The following is a 23,071-nucleotide window of genomic DNA, read 5'->3' as shown; positions in this document are numbered from 1 at the left end:
AAAAAATGCTCTGGGACTGCACCTAGGCTCTGAGTTCAAGCCCCAGGATGGCACACAAAGTAAAAAAAATTAAAAATGCTTCACTACACATAAATCATTAAGGGTCATATATAGGGAAGGAAAATTGGGGAAGGAGATTAAAAGAGAGGTTGAAGAAAAACAAATATAAGCACATACACATACATATATGCAAATTCAAGGGTATTTTCAGAATAAAAAAAGGAAAAGTATATCCTTTTATTTGAGAAAAAGAATGAGCATGTAGATATTTACAAAATGTTCTTTAAGGGCCACAAGTACTATTTAATTCTTAGGTTAGGGATCTAAGAAGGAAAGGAGACAGCTCTGCTGAGAAGTCTCACCAGAGCCCCCTTCACATCCTTGTTCCTCAGGCTGTAGATGAAGGGGTTCAGCATAGGGGTGACATGTGTACACCATTGAGGCCATCATACTTTTGTAAGAAGATCAGGACACAGCAGCACTCAGGTATACCCCAAGTCCTGTCCCATAGAACAAAGAGACCACACAGAGGTGAGAGCCACAGGTAGAGAAGGTTCTGTGCTTGCTAACAGTAGAAGACATCTTCATTAAAGTGAAAACAATCTGAGAGTAAGAGAACAGGATCCCCATGACAGGAAAAATCCCCACCAAAGCAGTTGATATGTACAAGCAGATGGTGTTGATGAGGGCATCAGAGCTGGCTACCTTGAGACCTGAGCTAGTTCACAAAATGGGAGATCTCAGTGCCCACAGAGAAGGTTAATCGCTTCATCAGTAGAATACTGAGTAGTGTAATGCAGAAAATGAGAGGCCAACATACATGGACCAAGGGGCCACAGAAATGAAGGTTCATGATGACCAGGTAGTTTAATGGGTGACAGATAGCCACAAAGCGGTCACAGGCTATCATTGCCAATAGGAAAGTATCCATTCCAGCAAAAATGATAAATACATATGAGTGAGGCAGTCTGTGTAGATGTCTTTTTTCTGTGTCTGGATGTTCACCAGCACCTTGAGGATGGTGTTAGAGACAAAACAGATATCCATGAAGGAGAGGCTGGAGAGGAAGAAGTACATGGGGGGGTATAGAGGTAAGGGTCAGAGGTGGAGACCAGGATGATGAGCAGATTTCTAAACTCAGTGATCAGATACATAAGCAGGAACAGCCCAAAGAGGACAAGTTGCAATTCTGGATCCTCTGAGAGGCCCAAGAGGAGAAACTGTGGTATGATGTGTCATTTTCCCCTACCATGTTGCTAGCTTTATTCTTTCAAAGATGAACACACATTCAACCTCATTCACCTGGAAGTCAGTTATTTTACATTCTCATACCTGGTTTAGTCTCTGGCCCTGGGGCTTGAACTGACCTGGAAGTCCCTGAGCTTGTGTGCTCAAGGCTAGTTCTCCATCCCTGGAACCACACCTACATTTCTGGCTCTTTTGGTGGTTTCTTGGAGATAAGAGTCTCATAGATTTTTCTGCCCAGGTGGGCTATGGACTGTGATCCTCAGATTTCAGCCTCCTGAGTATCCAGGATCGCAGGTAGAAGTCCTTTGCATCAACCTTAAAAGGTTATTTTTTAACCATGTCATCTTATACTGGGCAGCTGACCAAGATAGAATTCTCCTCATTCAAATATGTCCAATACATCTTTTTACCAACTGTACCATGTCTCATCAGATGAATCTTTCAGAAAAAAATGCAATTCAGGTAAATTCTTTCCGATATGAGGCAAAATAATGACAGGCACACAGATAAGAGAAAGAGCCAATTCCAAACCATCTCTAAAAGCAATTGCAAGGAATATATGTGGGACTTACTGCTCATGTTTCAGTTTTCTCCAGTGGCTTAGGACTGAGTATCAGCAGAGTTCATGGAAAAAACACATATAGGAAAGAATCAATTAAAGTATTGAATGCAGTAGCTCATTTCTATAAATGTCAAACATTCAGGAGGGTGAGATTAGGATAATTGAAGTTTCAGGTGATCTTGGGCAGCAATAAATAAATAAATAAATAAAACCCTACATCAATTAATAAGCTGGAAGTGGTGACATGTGCTCCCATAATCACAGCTAGGAGATTCATGGTCCGACCAGCCCTTTCTAAATAATAGAGTAATGCCAAAAAGCTTGCAGATGTGCTGGGAATGCTTAAGCACTTGCCTAACAACAATGGGCTAAGAGTTCAAACCCCAGTTGATCAAAAGTTACAAATTTCAAGGCTTCTATAAACCCCTAATTGTCTTACAAGTGCTAAAAAATAAAAAAAGAAAGTGAAAGGAAGGCTTTACATCCATCCCAGGAGACCATGTGGAGGCAGGCCGGCACGGGAGAAAGATTACAAGGTTTATTAGAGGAGTCATATTTCCATGGGGGAGAGAGAGCGCATGGTGTCTTTCCCTATTCAGGTAACAGGAGGGTCACCGGCGGGAAGTGAGGTAGGTGGATGCTCAGGTGGGTCTGTATGGAGAGAGGGAGTGGCTAGCTGTATGGTGGGAACTCCAGGGCTGGGAGGAGCTCAGATCTGGATGGAACTGAGGACCAAAAATGGGCATAATGCATACAGAAAGTCCATGCAGATCAATACACTGTGGTATACATGTATGATGATGTATTATACAGATGGACACACACTTGATGAGACACACAGAGACAAAATTCCAAGAAATCACGTTGTTCTTCAGGACAATTGATGGGCTTGGAAATCCTTAGGTGAGTTGAAACAGATAGCCAAAGAACACATGTAAACTAGAAGATTGTGCAATAAACAGACACCAAACAAAAATGCAGAATTAGGAGGGCATTTTGAGGAAGAAGTAGGCAACCAGTGGGAGGGCTGAATGTGAATAATTATGCAACTTTAAAATGTGACAATGAAATTTGTTACTAGGCACGATTAATATAGATGAGTAATCTATATTAAAGAGGACACAGATGGAAGTTTGTATGTGTTTACTATGACTGTGATTCAAGCAAGTCAAAATTCTTAATGTCTGTTGAGTGGAAATTAAGGAAATAGATTAGAGACTCATGGCCTGCCAAGTGGATGAGAAGGGAATGGGAGATGGTTCTCTGAGTAAGGAATGCTTGTGCTCTGAGAGCAAAGATGGGTCACCTGTGGTCTCTCCTAACACCTAAGGCATTCCAAATGCAGAAAGTAAAACCTGCAGCTGGTAGATAGATGGGGAGCTGCGGCTCAAGTGGTAGAGTGCTATAGCTTTAAGCAACCCCCTCCCCACCACACACACACATGCACACACACACACATGATTGAGACCAAAAGAGCAATGATAGAACAAAAAAAATACTATCTATACTGTTTTCCTGGAGCCAGACACAAAGCTGACAGGGAAAAAAATTTTTAAATGCCATCCTCTCTATTTTCTGAGAACAGAAGGCCAATAAACATGAGGATGTTTTTTAACCTCATTCGCCACCAATGTTAAGTCAACAAATATATATTGTAAACATGATCACAATCGAAAAAACGTTTGAAGTTTATTTACAATCCTCCTGTGGCTAGCTGCTAGATCTGAGTCTGTGAGTTAACCATGACAACATCCTAAACAAATAAAAAAAGGGTGTTTGAAAACTGCAGTCAAGAAGAACGGATAATTAAATCACTAGAGTACTCGTATTGGGAGAGAGGAACAAAGGGGAGAAGAAATGTAGCAGGTGACACATCAGTGCAGTCTCTTTTAACTCTAACCATGTAATTCTTTTATTTATTTATTTATTTGTATGGAAGTCCTGGTACTTGAACTCATAGCCGGGTGCTGTGTTAACAAGATCAAGGAAATTGCAATGAGTATAATTAATAAACAGATCATTGATGATAAGAAATACAAATGAAGATGACAATGTATAAGACAGAGTGAATAAGAGTTGAAAACTCTGCAGAACATACCTCATGGGGAAAGCCCATCTAGATTCCAGAGCATGAGGAAGAAAACAAAATTAAAAGCTGAGGGGAAAAGAATAGATTTTGTGAAATTGGAACTCTTTTTTTTTTTCCTCAAGAAAGAGACTTCATGTTCAAATACTACATAAACTTAATTCATTCCCATTCTTACTGTTTCAGAACTAAAATCAAGACCTCACATTTTTTGCTTTTCTCTTTTATCCACTTGATTTTTTCATCAAGATATCCCTGATTTCTCTGATAAGAGTAACTGAAACTTTGTTTTCGTGAAATCTGTCCTCAGAAATTCTGCTGGGGTTTCAAAGGAACCTTAAATTAGACAATTCCAAGGTATAGTCAACAGGGACTTGTTTACTGTTTCTAGTGTGTTAATGGTAGCATTATCAGAATTTCTCATTAAATAAATTGTTCAGGTGTTTTCCATTCTCCAAATACTTCAGTTCTCTTTGGGTACCAAGAGCATTGGAGTATGGAAAAATTTAGCCAAATTAATGTCAGTTTAGGAAATAATAGGAATTAATAGATTTATTGTGTCCAAAGGGAATTTATATATTTTTAAATTTTTAAATCACAAAGAAATCTCATTGAGGACTAATTATTTCTAAAAAATAAGAGAAAATTATTTGTCATCCTAAATGCTATGGAGGAAAGAAGCAATTCTTTTTTTTATTCACTGTAAAAATAATGAGCTCCATTTTTCTATAAATCTAGATTTCGTCCATAGGAGGGAAGACATATGATATTTATTTTTCTGAACCTGAATTATTTCATTTAACCTAGTGGTCTATAGTTAAATCTATTTTCTCTAGAAATGATATAATGCTAGTTTTCTATAAGACTGAGTAATACTCCACTGTGTATAGCTATTGCATTTTTATCCATTCATCTATCCATTCATCTTTTGGTAGACATCTGGATTGATTCCATGAGTTAATTATTGCTAACAGTGTCACAATAAACAGAGGTATGCATGAATCTTTTGAGTATACACCAAGGAATTCTCTATCATAATACAGTGATAGTTTAAAGCTCTGTGTGTGTGTTTCTGTGTGTGTGTGCTGGTGCTAAGTCCTGAACCCTGGACCTGGGTATTGTTCATGAGCTTTTTTGCTGAAGGTTAGTACTCTACCACTTAGGCCACAACTCCACTTCCAGCTATTATTTTAATTTTTTATTGTTATTATAAAAGTAATGTATGGTTATGGTTACATAACTCAGGTAAACAGTACATTTCTTTTTGGACAATGTCACTCCTCCCCTTACTCTCTCTCCCAGTTTTTTCCTCTGTTACCCAACCATAAGTTGCATAGTTCATTTAAAACAGTGTCTAGTGATTACCACTGCTGCATTTGTTCACCCTTTGTCACTCCATTTCTTAAACTCCTCTCTTGCCCACCCAGAGAAGTGAACAAACAAGATAAAATAAAACAATAACAAAAGAAAAACCTCTTGCTTTCATTTTATAGAGATCATTTCAATTAGGCATTGTGCATTGGTGATCCTCCCCTAAGAGTGTCCTCCTTTTGTCTATTGGTGTATGAATGCCCAGAGTCCTGAAAATTTTTATCATGTCTCAGTGTATTTTAGATCTAGCTTCTTCAGGCTTCCAGCTTTTTTCTGGTTAAATAAAGAGAAGAGTTTCGTATACTTTCCTACCCTGGCTGACTTTAAGCTGAAATCTTTAGATCTGAGCCTGCTGAGTAGCTAGAATTGCAGGTGTGAGTCATGGGCATCTGATTCAAAGTTGTTGTTTTTGTTTCTGTTTTTTTTCTAAAGAAGAATATTCCTCATTAATTTCTATACTGGCTGAACTAATTTGCATTCACAACAATTTTGTATGTAAGTGTTTTCTTTCCACTGCATCCTTGACAACATTGACTGGTGTGTGTGTGTGTGTGTGTGTGTGTGTGTGTGTGTGTGTGTGTGTGTATGTGTGTGTGTATGTGTGTGTATGTGTGTGTGTTACTTTAATGGTAGCCATTCTGACTGGGGTGATATATAATCTCCATGTAGTTTTGATTTGCATTGTCATTGTAGTGAAGGGTATTATGATACATGTATGCCCACACATCCTGGGATTATTCACAGGATCCATTGTATAGAATCAGCACATATACTCATTAAGAGGTAACTGAATAAAGAAACTAAACTGTAAAATTATATATGTGCACACACACACACACACACACACACACACACATACACACACACACACACACACACACAATATGGAGACTTATTCAGCCAAGAAAAGAATCATTTGGATGAAAATAGATGCATCCAGAGATCATCATGTTAAGTCAAATAATTAAAAAAGGCAAAGATGATGTATGTTCTCTTATCTGGGAAGTCACATTTAAAAACATGTAAACTTAGAAAGCAGACTACTTTTTGAAGATGAAACGGTGAATAGAGAGATATTAAAAGTGAGTAATGGGGTAGTAAATATGTTTAAAATGCCTAATTACCTGGTGACTTTACCATATGGGTGGCGTTGGGAAAGATGAGGGAGATTGAGGGAAGGGACGACATTGACAAAGATAAATTGTCCTTATAATCTCACATGGTGAATAGAAACCCTTTTGTACAACTACTGAAAATAAAATAAGGCAACAAATATACACAATCAAATAATTTTCCAATGCATAATGTGCATGTATATGAATGGCATAATTAAACCCATTACTTTGTAAAATGAATGCAAAATAAGAAAATAAAAAAAGCATATTTTTCCATCTCCATGCATTTGTATAGATCATGGTTAATAATTTCTCAAATTTTGTAGCTCTTTTTTTTTTATTATGAAAATACCATACAGAGGGGTAACAATTACATGGGCAAGGTAATGAGTAAATTTCTTATCAAGCATTGTTGCCTCCTCCTTTGTTTTCCCTTCCCATCCCTTCCCATCTCCCCACAACACTGCTCCCCGCCGCCACGCCAAAGTTGTAAAGTTGGTTTTTCAACATAACGTCTTGTACATCTCATTGTTGCAATGGGTCCACCTGTATCCCTATTTAAACAATTTGTTTTTTCCCTTCCCATCTACAAATTATACCAACATCAAATACAGTGAAAAATTCTTTTCTTTATTTTAGATCTGAGTCAGTACCTGATCATTTTACTCAACGACTAGCACTCTATCAACTAAGCCATGCCCCAAACCCCTTGTATTTCTTATTTTCATTTTTGTTTTTGTTTTTTGCTTGGTCGTGGGCTTGACCTCTGGACTTGGGCGCTGTCCCTGCACTATTCAGCTCAAGGCTAATGCTCTACCACTTGAGCCACAGCACCACTTCCAGTTTTCTGGTGGTTAATTGGAGATAAAAGTCTCACAAACTTTCCTGTCTGGGCTGGCTTTGAACTGTGATCCTCAGATCTCAGTCTCCTGAGTAGCTAGGATTAAAGGTGTGAGCTATTGATGCCCGGTTTCCCCTTGTATTTCTTAAGTGTTCTTTTTTGTTGTTGTTCTAGAACGTGTTCTATTATGGAGAATGCTTCTGAGAAATACGTGTATTCCCAAGCTGTTGGTTGGAATACTCAGAAAGTCCTAGGCGTATCTGTCATGTCCTTCTCTTTGCATAATATCTCTTTCCAGGAAGTTTCCTACTTTCTCATACCTCATTATTTTTAAAGTTATAGTTTTATGATATTTAAGTAGTTGTACAAAGAGGCTACCAGTCAGCATGTCAGTTTATAAGGACAATGCCTCTTGATTGGTGTCACCCCTTTCATCATTTTCCTCCATCCCTCTCAGCTCAGCTTCTCTTTTCAGTTTTTTCTGGTTTCATTGGATATGACTTAAATATCTTGACTGCATTCTTGCAACTTTCCTCTCTTCAGTCCTCTACCTTTCTCCTCTTGACCTCACCCCTTTTCACATCTCTCAGGTACCATTGTCCTGCTATTATTTCATTGGACTGTAAATTAATTTTTTAATGAATTAGACCACTCAAATGCTCCTTGTCAAATACCATCCTTTGGTACATATATTTGCATACACTTGCTTATGACCCTACTTGTTTTTAATTACATAATTATAACTTAGATCTAGCCTCCACATATGAGAAAGAACGGGTATCCTTTGGCTCTCTGGGTCTGACTTCTTTCATTTAACATACTTTTATCCAGGTCTATCTATGTCTTTTCAAAATGAAGTTATCATTTTTCCTAATAGATGGGTAAAATTTTCTGTGTCTTTATACCACATCTTCTTGCTCCATTCATCCATTGAGGGACATCTAGTCTGATTCCATGCTTTAGCTATCATGAATAGTGCAGCCATGAACATGGTTGTACAAGTGTTTTAACTGTAATCTTTTGTATTGTAATCTTTTGGATAAATGCCCAAGAGTGGTATTATTGCTGGATCATAGTTTAGTTTTTTCTGAATTTTCAATTGCTTTCCAGAGTGATTGCACCAGTTTACATTTCTGCCAATAGTGTATTAGGGTTCTTTATTCTTCACATTCATGCCAGTATCTGTTGCTGTTTGTATTCTTGATGATGGCCATTCTTTCAAAGGCAGATTGAGAGATCTTGATCTCCAGCTTGAGAGATCCTGATCTCCAATTAACCAGCAAAAAAAGTTGGAAGTGGTGCTGTAGCTCAAGTGATAAAGTACCAGCTTGGACAGAGAAGTTAAAGGGCAGTACCCAGGCCCTGAGTTTAAGCCCCAGTACTGACACATTGGCGCGCACACACTCACACACACACACACACAAATACACACACGATGCCTATGAACAACAAACAGGTGTATTCAAAAAAGTTCAGAATCACAAATTACTAGGGAAACTTAAATCACCAAACACTAATCTCACCTTAAATGGCATTGGTCAGAAATATATTTCCTGATGAGAAAGTTTGGGGGAAAAGGCCCATTAGATGGTGTTAATGGGGATGTTGAGTAACTATAAGAAGTGCGGAGAACGATAAGTTGGTATCTCAAAAAAATAAATAAAAACCAGAGCATAGAAGTATCATATGACTCAAAAACTTCCCTACTAAGATTAGCTACGAAGAAAATAAAATCAACATATCAGGTTACAACCACACTTTAATTTTGTTAGTACTCTCAATAACCCCAATGTTGAAACAATGTACAGGTTTGGGAGAGAAAGAACAGATGAAAAGTGTAGGATCATCTCCAGGGTTTTGAGAACAAGGAAATCCTGACCTTTACAATAAATATAGAACTAATATGGATGGAAATAAAAAAAAACAAGGAGGCTGAGAACTAAGGATTGTGGCTCAAAGCCAGCTTGAACAAACATTCTGTGAGACTCTTATCTCCAATTAACAAGCATAAAGTCAGAAATGGAAATGTGGCTTGAATGGTAGAGTGTCAACCTTGAGTGACGAAGCTAAGGGAGAGCAGTGACGCTCTGAGTTCAAGCCCCACTGCTGGGAAAAACAAACATGTGAACAAACAAAGAAACAAACAAACAAAAAGCCATGAGGGTCAGTAATTAAGGACACCAAACTACATAATATGAGGAATGAGTAAAATTTAAAATCTAGATGTCTAATGTTGTTGACTTTTCCCATCTCTATTCAAATGGAAGAAGATGGAAATGTTTTTCTTCTGTAGAGACTCCACAGGGTACTTTGAATGTCCTTGTTTCTCAGGCTGTAGATGAAGGGGTTTCGGAGAGGAGTGACCACTGTGCACATCACTGAGGCTACTGTGCTCTCTCTGGGGAAAGATGCAACATCTGAGAAAAGGTACACCCCCATCCCAGTTCCATAAAATAAGCAAACCACTGATAGGTGAGAACCACAAGTAGAGAAGGCTTTGTGCCACCCAGCTGGGATTGACATTTGCAGAATAGAAGAGACAATTTCATAGTAAGACCAGATGATCCCCAAGATAGGAAAAAAGGCAAATACAGTGCTGGTGAAATACATGACAACATCATGAGTTAATGTGTCAGAACAACACAAACTGAGGAGCTGAGCAGGGTTATGGAAGAAACTTGCAATGTCAAAGTCCTTGAAGGAAGGGAACTTGAAGAAAATGAAAAGGTGCAACTGTGAGTCCTGAAGGCTAACCACAAAAGATACTGAAACTAAGAATGCACAGACATGGGGATTCATGATGACTGTGTATTTCAGGGGGAGACAAATGGCCACATACCGGTCATAAGCCATAATAGTCAGAAGCATGTCACCCATGCATGCAAAAATGGCAAAAAAAAAAAAAAAAAGGACAACTGTCTGAGGCAGCCTGTGCAAGAGATGGCTCTGTGGTGAGTCTGGATGTTCACCAGCATCTTGAGGATGGTGGTGGAGGTGAAGCCAATGTCAGCCAAGGAGATGATGGAGAGGAAGAAGTATATGGGGGTGTGGAGGTTGGGGTCAGAGGTGATAGCCAGGATGATGAGCAGATTTCCAAGCATGGAGACCAGGTACAGGAAAGGGAACAGACCAAAAAGGATGGGCTGTAGGTCTGGGTCCTCCGAAAGATCCAGGAGATGGAATTTAGTGACACATGTTAGGATTTGTGTTTCTCTATGGCTTGGACAACTGTTTAAATGGAGAACAAAAGTTTGAAAAAAACAAATAAAATAGCATGGAGCAGGTCTCTATAATTTTGGGCTTTGTTTGTAAAAAAAATTATCTTTAATTGCTTGTACAAAAATGTTTCAATTTTCTTTTTTTTTGGGGGGGGGGGGTTCCGGTCATGGGGCCTGAACTCTGGGCCTAGGGCTGTACCTCAGCTCTTCAGCTCAAGGCTAGTGCTCTACCCCTTGAGCCACAGCGCCACTTTCGGCTTTTTTTCTTTTTGCTTATTTGGTACTGGGGAATCGAACTCAGGGCCTCATGCATGCAAGGCAAGCACTCTACCACCGAGCCACCTTCCCAGCCCAATGTTCAATTTTCTATATGCTGGTTGGCTCATACCAGTAATCCTAGTATGCAGAAGGTTGAGATCTGAGGATCAAGGTTCTAAATCAGTCTGGGCTGGAAAGTCTCTGAGACTTATTTCCAATGAACCAACCAAAAAAAAAAACCCTGAAGTCGAGGTTTAGCTCAAGTTGTAGAGAGCTAACCGTATGCTAAAAGTGTAAGGGAGAGTCCTGAGTTCTAGCCCTAATATTGCACAAAAAATAGGCAAGAATTAGTTTTGTCTGTTTTGTTGGGACTAATTTGTATGAAAAAACTAAATCTTACTAATTATCATCAGGTACAACCAGCTCTTTTCTCTTCTCCATTTCAGTCTGTATTCTATAATGGGCTATTCATTACAAACCACTAATAATCTTCATGTTTTTATTAATGTAAAAATTATTTAACCTAGAGAACTTTAGCCATAAAGAGTATCACCAAACATACTTTTGATTTTCATTGTCATGGGTGACAAACTCATGGTCCTTTGCTCAGTGATTGCTTAGCTGGCATTTAACCTCTTGAGCCTTCCCTTCAGCCTGTCTTTGGTTTATTTTGGAGATGGAATCTCATAGACTTTCCTGTTAGGGCTGACTTTGAACCATCATCCTTTGGATCTCAAACTCCTGAGCAGCTAGGATTATAGGTATGAGTCATCAGTACCTGGCTCTAAAATGCATTTTGAGTGTCAACATTCTTGTGCCTGTTTAGTAGGTTCTGATTCCTGTCATTCTTCATTGACACATCAACTACAATTCTCTTTACAGTTACCAGCAATTGAGAGGTTCCTTATTTTGTCAGCTAGACCTTTGTATTAGTTAGAGAAAAAAATGGCTGAAATGAATAATCAGAAATAATGTAAATATTCTGACAAATTCCAAATCTACTTTACAGACAAGAACTCTGTGTGTGTGTGTGTGTGTGTGTGTGTGTGTTTGTGTGTGTGTGTGTGTGTGTGTGTGTGTGCATGTGTGCTGGTATTGAGGGCTTGAACTCGGAGCCTGGGCAGATTCTTTTACTCCAGGCTAACACTGTACCACCTGTATAGTTGTTCCACTTCTGGCTTTTTGGTGGTTCTTTGAAGATAAGAGTCTCATGGACTTCCATTCCCAGGCTGAGTTTTAATCCCAATCCTCATAATGTCAGCCCTCTGAGTAGCAAGGATACAAGTCTGAGCCACTGGTGTCTAGCTCAGACAAGTAAATTTTAAGAATTGTAGCATGGCCTAGAAAGAGGAAACATAACCCAGTAAATTCCATCATGAAGGGCTATTCAAGGCTTCCTAAATCACAGGTGCTGAGTGCTGTGCTTTATTTTTAGTTTCTGGGTTTTTTTTCAAACGTGATCAATTATTTATTATACATGCATTTAATGATAGACTGTAATTATTTAGAAATACTAACTCAATCCAATAAACAATGAGTGAAGTCAATCCTGTCACATAAATGCAGTAAGTTAGAACCACTCTTGTCCATGTCCCTCTCAGGGAAGAGATTGAGTAAGTACTCACTTATTCTTCCAAGGGCAGGTAGAAAGTGAGGCAGACTAGCTGAGTGGGGAAGGATTGTCAGCTTTAAATTTAAACAGTGAAAGTCACTGAGAGAGTAACTTACTCCATAAAACATACTTTCCAGGTAAGAAATGACAATATACAATCTTCCTGTATGAATGAATAATATTAAGAGCTAACAATCATCCAGTAAAAACTCTGGAACACACCATCTTGCAACAATACATGATTGCACTCAAAGCACTTCTATAACACAGGTGGCCTCACTCCTCTCAAGTCATGATGCCCAGTGGTTAAGTGTTCCAAGATTGAAGAGTTGGGTATATGGCAAAAGTGAGCTTCGAACTCAAACAATCTGGTGCTCAAGATCATGCTGTGAGCTCTGTGTTTTAAGCAGTTTACTCACACATTCCCATAGCCTTCCTCTAATTATCAAGGCCCACATTGTTTTTCTTTCACAGCACACACAGGAGTACATTATTTTTTCTTCATCTTTACTTGGCTGCTAGTTAAAATGAGCATGGAGTCATTAGGCAGTGGGGAAGGTGGCTCAGTGGTACAGTGCTTGCCTTGCATGCATGAGGCCCTGGGTTTGATTCTTCAACACCATATAAGCAGAAAAAGCCAGAAGTGGTGCTGTGGCTCAAGTGGTAGAAAACTTGCCTTCAGCTGAAGAGCTCAGGGACCATGCCCAGGCCCAGAGTTCAAGCCCTACAACCGACAAAAAAAAATACGCTTGGAGTGAGTGTCTCCATCTTTCCAACATGCCTGAATTGGTCTATTGGAAACTGAAGACTTGGGCAAGAAAAGCTTCCATCTGAACAAGATTTCTCATACCCTCACCACAACCACAAACACACAATCACAGTCTTCCTAACTGAAAGCTTCCTATATCGCTACGCAACTTGTCTTGTTATTCCCATGATGAGAAAACACTGCTCCTGCTGGGTCCTCCATCTGTCCATGGTCCCCCATCCCCAGTACTTACTGGGTGAGGTTTCTTCATTGCTGTGACATGGCCAAGGCCTCTGATGGAAAGCAGTCTTCTCTCTCCTTCTCTGTCTCTGTCTCTGATATACTTAGTAGCAGTGTCAGAGAAGATCTTCCTGGTGGAAGAAAAGCACAGGGAGAGCACAAACATGAGTGGAGTGCATTACCCAACCAGAAGACTGGGAACATAATTTGGTTATTGACGACTATTAGAGGAGTTTACAAGATTAACACCCAGAGCTCATAATTAGCTTGATTGGTCCATTATCATCCCAGTCTCTTATGACTTCTGAGAATTACTAAGGAAAGGAAAAGATGATGTGAGTGTCCTCTAAAGTTTTCAAGTCTCTTCCTCTGTGGCAGAAGGCTCTGGAGCCATTACTTGATTTGCTTCACATATTTAAAATTCTCATCGGTGCTTAAAAAGTTATCTTCCAGTAGTTATATACAGGGATTTCAATTCAATTTGTCTATTTCTGAGTACAATGCATCATCTCAAGGAATGTCCCTCCTTCTATCATTTCTTGACTCTGTCTCTGTCTATTCTATCCATGTCTGCAAGTTATCCACTTCATGTTCACAAATGCAGATTGAACATTACCACTGAACACTGGGTATTTTGGGAAAATACATATAAGCAATTTCATACTTCTTATGTGCACAGTTCTGAAGTATAGATGACATAAATATCATTGCCCATGATCCCCAGAATTTATTCAACTTTCCAAACTTTAAATTTGCACTCATTTCCAAAACTCCCAATTCTTCCATCTCCTCACCCAATCAAATGTATGATTCAATGTAATGAGACCTCACTTCACAAAAATAGTTGGACAAATAAGTCAAAATTTCTGTGTGTAACAATTTGGCACTGACACTTTTTTATAGAAAGAATATGACATAGATATATGAGCTTCCCTATCTTTATGTCAGCATTAGTCACAAAACATAGGAATCAATCAACTTATCAACTTCTTTATCATAAAGTGCAAAATTAAAACAACAGAGCACACAGACAGTAGAAAATGACTCAGCCATAACAAAGAAAAGGAACGTGAAGTAAGCTTTATGCCATTCAACTAAGAGACATGGGACAGGTGTAGAAAAGCAAATGTCCCATCCACATGTAGGTACAACCTAAAATAGTTACAATGACTGAATAAACCAATAATAATCATTAAAAGAGAGAATAAAATGGGGCATAGAAGAGATGCTTGGTGGAGCACAGGCTTTTCATAGGACCTAAAATGCCAGTAGACAGGATAACTTCAAGAGATCTCTTGAACTGAGGTATAAGTATAGGTAAAAACAATAAATTTCACACTTTAAAGTGCAAAGATGGGAAAAATATTTGCAAAACATATATAGACAATATAGACATTCTTTCATAGCCTGTGACTGAAGGACAAGCCATAGAATGACAAAATAGGCAAAATGTGCAAGATTATTATCCCTAGAAAATATGTAAGTTATAAAAGAGCATATGTAAAGATTCTCCATTAGTCAAGAATGCAAACCAGAAGCCCCAAGGGACACCAACTTCTATCCAATGGCAGGTTTTATGTCTGTTAAAACTGAAAACAATCAATTTGAGAGAATTTATGTATCTTCATGTAATAGGCTGTATAATGGGAAAGTGACTCTGGAAAAAATAGATGGCTTTTCCTGAAACAAATAGATAAAAAAATAACCCATCAATTTCATTTATATGCATACATATAAATGATGAATATAATGAATATAATCAGGCAAGCAGTGTTTAATGACAGTACTGTCTTTTTTTTGGGTGCTGGTCTTGGGGCTTGAACTCTGGATCCGGGCATTGTCCCTGATTTTTTTTTTTTGTTCAATGCTGGTGCTCTACCATTTAAGCCACAGCCCCTCATCCAGCATTTTTGGTGATTAATTGGAGATGAGAGTCTTGATGGCTTTTGTGCCCAGACTATCTTTCAACTAGAAATCTCAGATCTTAGCCTTCTGAATAACTAGGATTACAAGCATGAGCCTCTGGCACCTGGCAAGATAGTACTTTCTTGTGAGAAAGGCAATGACAGCAGATTTCATTGCTGTGTGGGCAAAATAGCTCATATTTTAATAATTTCAGATGGATATGACTTGTAATATAATCTTATATAACAATATAGCCAATCATCATTAACTTAAATGACATTAAGTGGTGTACAAATTAAATATGTTTCCATAGTAGCTTTAACATTATCAAAATGATTATATATATATATATTTTTTTTTTTTTTTCAGGCACTGGTGGATCACACCCAAAAGCCTAACTCTTGGTTGAGATCTGAAGGAACTCTTAATAGAGACCCGGAAACACAACAAATCCAAGAAAGGTTGGACAAATGGGATTGCATGAAACTGCAGAGCTTCTGCTTGGCAAAAGACATAGCTAGGGAGGTCAATAGAAAGCCTGCAGATTGGGAGAACATCTTCACTAGCCATACAATGGACAAGGGTCTCATATCTAAAATATACCTGGAACTCAAAATATTAAATCCCCCAACAACAAATCCTCAAAGAAACAACTGCCTGGTAAATAAGTGGGCTAAAGTATTATAGAGAAACTTCTCTGAAGAGGAAATAAGAATGGCCAATAGATATATGAGGAAATGCTCAACCTCTCTAGCCATAAAAGAAATGCAAAGCAAAACTACACTGAGATACTATTTCACAACAGTCAGAATGGCTATAATCAATAGCTCTAATAACAACAAATGATGGAGGTTATATGGAGAGAAGGGAACCATACTGCATTGTTGGTGGGAGTGTAAACTTGTTCAACCACTTTGGAAAGCAGTATGGAGGTTCCTCAAAAGACTCCACATAGAGCTCCTCTATGACCCAGCAACCCCACTTTTGGGCATTTACCCAAATGTTCACAAACAAGACCACACAAAAGCTACCAGCACGACTATGTTTATTGCAGCTTTATTTACCATAGCTAAGATATGGAACCAACCCAGATGCCCCTCACTAGATAAATGGATCAAGAAAATGTGGTAGATATACACAATGGAATTCTATGCCTCCATCAAAAAGAATAGCATTGCCTCATTTGTTAGGAAATGGAAAGACTTGGAAAAAATTATATTAAGTGCAGTAAGCCAGGCCCAAAGAGCCATAGGTCCCATGTTTTCCCTTATTTGCAATAACTAGTGTATGTCTGAGACAAGCAGAAACGGTCAGCTAAGTTGATGTTAGGTGAAGTGAACCCTAAGATCAGAAATCAAGTCCTGCTATTGTTCCTAACATATTTATAAGGTGATTTTTTTGTTGGTTTGTATGTTCCTCCCCGATGGTATAACCCCTGTTTTCACTGTATATGATGTTCTTATAATTTGTGGAGGTGAAGGGAAAAAACAAATTGTTTAAATAAGGATACACGTGGACCCATTGCAACAATGAGATATACAAGATGTTATGTCGAAAAACGAACTTTAAAACTTTGGTGGGGATGGGGGTGGAGTTAGAGGGGGGGAGATGGGAAAGGATGGGAAGGGGAAACAAAGGAGGAGGCAACAATGCTTGATAAAAAATTTACTCATTACCTTCCCCATGTTATTGTAACCCCTCTGTATGGTATTTTCACAATAAGAAAAATAATTAAAAAAGTAATTACACAGAATGGGAGAATACTTTTACTAGCTATACATCAAACATGGGCCTCATACAGAGTCAATAAATTATGTCCCCAACAAAGAAATCCTCAAAGAAACATCAGCCCAATGGTTAAATGGTGTAGACTTAAAAGTATCTTAGCAGCAGAAGAAATAAGAATGGCCAATGGACACATGAAAAGATATTCTACGTCCTTGGCCAAAAATATGCAAATCAAACAACATTGAGATTCTACCTCACCCCAGTAGAATGTCTATTATCAAGAAAACTAACAATAACCAATGCTGGTGAGGATGTGCCTAAAAGGAAATGCTACTACACTGTTGGTAGGAATGGAAACTTGTTCAACCTCTTTGGAAAGCACTATGGAGAGTCCTCAAAAGACTAAACATAGAGCTCCCTATGATCCAGGAAACCCACTCCTAGGCATTTATTCAATAGCCCACAAAGAATACCACACTAAAGCTACCAGCACAATCATGTTAATTTCAGCATTGCTTACCATAACCAAGATACAGAATCAGCCCAGATTCCCCACAGTGGAGGGATGGATCAAGAAAATGTGGTATATATACACAATGGAATTCTATGCTTCCATGAGAAATAATGACATTGGCCTCATTTGTAAGGAAATGAAAAGGCGTGGAAAAAAATTATATTAAGCAAATTAAGCCAGATCCAAAGAAGCAGAGGTTGCATGCTTTCCCTTACTTGTAGTAATCAGAATGTGCCAGTAAATCTACAAGTAAACACAATGGTTAGTAAAACAGAATTAAATTTAGATATGATGAATTAAACAGAACACTAAACATTCATACAGTGAGACCAAAGGAGAATAGTCTTAGCAGAAAATCACAAGGGATTAATAGTATATATGATCATACAAAATTATACCTAATGAGATGAGTTTCAAGAAATGGAAAAAGAGGCTTTTTACTTTTTGTGGTCTTCTTTCCTCTGTTTTTCTGTCTTCTGTTGCTGTTTTTGTTTTTTGTACCTTTGGACTTTTATGTAAGTTTATGTGATTTGGGGAGTAGACGGGAAGACACAGCAATAGTGGGACAAAGGGTGAACTTATTCAACAGTGCTACTTACTAGATAGCATATTGTAAATAAACTAAACAACTGTGGTAGAAGGGGTCAGGAGGGGACAAAAACAGGGAAAAATGAGCAAAGAAATGACACTGTTCAAAAAATAAATGCACTCAATACCTGACTTATTTAACTGTATCCCCTCTGTATATCACCTTTCCAACAAAAATTCAAAATAAATTTCCTCTTTATTATATTTAGGAGGATGACAAATAATTCTCTATATCTCCAGAGATTCCTCTAGAGACATTTATTATAAACAAATGATACCTAGATTTTTGTCTCTTCTAGAAATAAGTATTCCTTACTGAGATTTCTTGTGATATTTTTTCAAATTCTTTATTGTGATTAAGTGATTACATAATTTGCCAGATTTCACAGTATTGGGATAGTGATGCTTAGTTAAAGGCATAAACATATTGTAATTTTCATGGGGCAAATCTACATCAATGGAGATAATCATGTGGTTCTTGACCTTGGATCTGTTGATGTGTTGGATTACATTTATTGATTTACTTATGTTAAACATTCCTGCATCTCTGGAATGAAGCCTACCTGGTGGTTGTGTATGATTTTTTTATGTGTTTCTGAATTCGGTTAGCTAGAATTTTGTTAAGGATCTTTGCATCTGTGTTTCTCAAGAAGATGGGTCTATAGTTCTCTTTTTTTGTTGGTTCTTTGCCTGGTTTGGAGATGAGTGTGATATTGGCATCGTAGAATGAGTTTGGGATAGCTCCCTCTTTTTCTACTGCTCTGAAGAGCTTGAAAAGTATGGGTATTAGTTCTTCTTTAAAGGTCTTATAGAATTCCGTTGTGAATCCATCTGGTTCTGGGCTTTTCCTTGTTGGAAGAATTCTGATTATTTCCTGTATCTCGTTGTAAGACATTGGTTTATTTAATTGATTTATTTCTAGTTTGCTCCCTTTGGGCAACTTGTATTTCTCTAAAAAGGCATCCATTTCTGCTAGGTTTTCTTTCTTTAGAGAGTATAAGTTTTGAGAATAGTTCTTTATAATTGTTTGGATGTTTCGGGTATTTGTTATGATTTTCCCATAGCATCCCTGATTTTGTTAATTTGGGTTTCCTCTCTTCTTTTCTTAATTAATCTTGCCAAAGGTCATCAATTTTATTTATTTTTTCAAAGAACAATCTTTTTGTTTTATTAATTTTATTTATAATTTTCCTATTCTCTATCTCATTAATTTCCTCTCTTAATTTGATTATCTGGCTCCGTCTAGTAACTTTAGGACTTTAGGTTCCATTTTTTCATGTTTTTCTAGCTGTTTTAATTGCAACATGAGATTATTAACTTGGTCTGTCTCCATTTTCTTGACATGGGCACTAAGGGTGATAAATTTGCCCCTCAGGACTGATTTTTCTGTGTCCCACAAGTTTCTTTGTGATATGTATTCATTTTCATTGAATTGTAGGAACTTCTTAATTTCTTTTTTAATTTCTTCTGTTACCCAGATGTTGCTTAGAAGTGTGATGTTCAATTTTCATGTATTTGAGTAATTTCTGCGGTATGCTTTGCTATTGAGAACTAGCTTGATTCCACTGTGGTCAGATAGGATACTGGAGATTATATCAATCCCCTTGTATTTGCTTAAGTTTCTTGCATGAACTATGATATGGTCTATTTTGGAGAAAGTCATGAACTACTGAGAATGTGTACTGTGTCATTTTAGGGTGAAATACTTGGTAGATATCAGTTAGTTCTGCTTGAAGTATGGCCTCACATATTTTAGTAGCTTCTTTGCCAATCCTCTGGTTGGTGAGAGTCGGGTATTAAACTCTCCTAGTAGTATCATATTTGGATCTATTTTATTCTGTAAGTTTGAGAGTATTTGCTTAACATATTTGGGTGCTCCAATGTTTGGGGAGAATAAGTTGATAATGATAATATCCTCCTCTTGGATTTTTCTCTGTATTAATATGTAGTGTCCTTCCTTGTCTTTTTGTATTGATTTTAATGAAAAGTTTATTTTGTCAAATATCAGGATAGCTACTCCTGCTTTCTTACTTGGGGCACTTGATTGGTAGATTCTTTTTCCAACCCTTAACTCTGAGTTTGTTTGTATGTTTGGCTGAGAGGTGGGTCTCCTGAAGGCAACAGATGGATGGGTCATGTTTTCTTATCCAATCTGCAGTTCTTTTTCATTTGATTGGTAAATTAAGTCCATTAATATTTAACGTTATTATAGAGAGATGCGTTGTGGTTACTGTCATTTCCTGTTTTCCTAAGTTTTCTTTCCTTTCCTCCTGTGCTTACTGTTAGACTTCTAGTAATACGAGTCTGGTGTGGATCCCTGTTCCTGGTTACTTTCTTCAGGTTGTGTTCCCCCTCTTAATATTCTTTGTAATGCTGGCTTATTGTTTATGAATTTGTTTAGTTTTTCTTTACTATTAAAATTTTAGTTTCTCCATCGAATGTGAATGCTAGTTTTGCTGGATATATGTCTGCACTGGCAGTTATTGGTTCTCAGGGCTCTGATTGTACTTTCCCAGGCCTTTCTTGTATTCAATGTCTGTGTGGGGAGATCTTCAGTTATTCTAATTTTTCCCCCATTGTAGTATAGCTCCTTCTTCATTTTTGCTTCATGCAAGATTGTCTTCTTATTATTCAGATCTATCATTTTTACTGTAATGTGCCTAGAAGTGTTTCTCCTGGGATCCTGCTTGTTAGGTGTTCTATATGCTTCTGTTATGTAGGTAAGATGTTCTCTTTTAAGATGGGGGAAATTTTCATTGATAATCTTGTTGAATAGGTGTTGCATTCCCTTGCTTTGATATTCTTCAACTTTGTCCACTCCAATTATACAAAGGTTAAATTTCTTGGCACTACCTGTTTGCTCTTGGATTTCTCTTTGGCATAATTTAAGTGATTTTTCCATATCTGTTACTTTTTGGTCCAGTTGGTTCATTCTCTCTTCTGTATCTAATACTCTAAATTCCATTTCATTCACTCTGTTAACTATTGCTTCCATTGTGGTTTGCATGGAGGAAATTGACTCATTTATGGATTTGATGTTGGTTCTCAAAGTACTAATCTCACCTCTTAGTGGGGTGTATACTGCCTCTATCTTTGTGGGCATCTCCTGAATCTCTTTTGATAGTTTGTTCCTTTGTTCTTTAAATTTCTGATCTATTTCTCACTTTAATTCTTGAGTCATTGCCCCCAGCATCTCTTGGATGTAGCTTTTGTCTTCCATTCCTGCTTTGGTTCCATTGGAGCTCTTCCCTGGGTAGCTGCTGGCTTTTGAGGGTAGCTTGCTATCCTGGGTGTTGATAAACCTTGTAATTTTTCTCTGTGATTTTTTCATGGAGATTCAGATATTATTGGAGACTAATCTGAAATTTTGTTTTGGTCAATAGGTGTCTGTCTTTGCTTGGTTGCTGTTTCTGGGTTGGCATAGAGAGTCTGTACCTGGTCTCAATTCTGTTGGGAGCCAACCTCCAGCTACTGGTCTGACCCATGTAGGGCTCTCGGCTGTCTGCTGTAGATCACTTGCAGTTCTTGCCTTTAGAAGGACTCAGCAGCCTAGACTGCTCCTGTTTATTCCTACAGGTGCTCTTGGCAGGATCTGGTATGCTGGGTGTACTCTCCCAGCCTAGGGCATGCCAGTTGGACCTGTGCTGCTGTATATCCCACCTGGGTTATGCAGCCTGGAGTACACTCCACTGTTCACTGTTGTGACCCATGGGTGCTGTTCCTGGCTTGGGTGTTGAAGGTCCCTTCCAGGGGTACTCTTGATCTAGCCTGGCCAGCTGGATGTGCTCCATGGGCTGGTGGAACACTCTCACAGTTCCTAGTTTTAGTGGGTCCTGTGGTCCAGGTGTTGGGGTAGGGGGTCTGGGTCAAGATCTGGGGGTTCCCACCAGCTCTGGTCTCCCTTGAGGAGGGATAAGCTGTCCCTGATGGGTACTCACCCTGGAGCTAGTTGTTGTTTCTGTGCAATGTTGGTCACTGGTTGCTGCTGCAGTCATTGTTCAGTTGAGATCCTTGTGGGCTTGGCTGGGCAGTGGCGGCTCTGCATGTTTCTCCTCCTGTCTTTGCCTCTGTTGATGCTGTTCGGGTTGGCACAGTGGGATGGGCTGTGCCTTGGGTGGGCTGCGTGCTAGCCTCTGTCCGATGGGTAGGGCAGGGGTTTCCGTGCAGGTACTGAGTGCTGAGGTTTGTCTCTGTGCTCTCCGGATCAGCACCAGTACCTTCCAGGGCTTCTGCTCTGGTGTTCTGTGGGTGATCCATGTAGTTCTAGGGTTCTGAGCCCCTCTGCTAGGAGATTGAGGGGTTAGGGAGGGCTCTTTGTGCAGGCTCCTGGCTCGGATGTTTCTCTGTTCACCACAATCAGTGGGTCCTACACTGGTACCACAGGTGTCTTCTGCATGGGTGATCTGCAGATGACCCCCTATGTCTCTGGGGCCTCCAGCAGCCCACACCGAGCCAGGATTGCCGTGGCTTGGCATGTTGCCTCGCAGCCAGTAAAGTTTGGGGGAGGGGTCTTTGCACTTATCTGTTCTGAAATTCTTCCTTTTCTTTCTTTTTTTTTTTTTGTCTTTTTCTGACACTTGTTTTTCTCTGGGTGTTTGTCTTTTTGTTGTTGGTGGTCTCCTGGGGAAATTGAGCATTGGAATTCAAACTCTCCTTTTGGTTGGAGAGAGCTGTGGTTTCCCTACTGACCCATCGCCATCTTGGTCCCCTTCTTGTGACTTTTAAATCAAACAAAATAAAAGATTTACATGCCCTTGGAATGAAATTAATTTGTTAGTTTCTATTTCTGTCTTAACTGACATGAATTTGCCTGAACTTTTTTCCATACTGTAATCCTCTTGAGACCTCAAGAGAGCTACAATATTTGGAGAATGGAAACATAATTGAACAATTTATTTAATGAGAAGTTCTGATGATGCAACCATTAACACTCTATAAACATTAACCAGGTCCCTGTTGACCATCCCCTGAAATTGTCTGTTTCAAGCTTCCTTTAAAACCCCAGCAGAGTTCCTCAGGACAGATTTCACAAAAACA

General features: G+C 38.7%; 1 protein-coding gene and 1 pseudogene across 1 annotated transcript; both read right to left on the bottom strand.

Moving 5' to 3' along the window:
* Nucleotides 1-323: 323 nt before the first annotated feature.
* LOC122119964 lies at nt 324-2,087 on the bottom strand (annotated as a pseudogene).
* A 7,392-nt stretch (nt 2,088-9,479) lies between these two features.
* On the bottom strand, nt 9,480-21,519 carry LOC122119963 (olfactory receptor 18-like). The gene is given in 3 exon segments (XM_042694009.1): nt 9,480-10,118; nt 10,121-10,451; nt 21,470-21,519. Coding segments are annotated over 3 exon segments (1,020 nt in total).
* Nucleotides 21,520-23,071: the final 1,552 nt, after the last annotated feature.

The sequence above is a fragment of the Dipodomys spectabilis genome, unplaced genomic scaffold (assembly GCF_019054845.1).
Source record: "Dipodomys spectabilis isolate Male_0828 unplaced genomic scaffold, ASM1905484v1 ptg000173l, whole genome shotgun sequence".
In the NCBI taxonomy this organism is placed as follows: domain Eukaryota; kingdom Metazoa; phylum Chordata; class Mammalia; order Rodentia; family Heteromyidae; genus Dipodomys; species Dipodomys spectabilis.
This window is presented reverse-complemented; position numbering and strand designations above follow the sequence as displayed.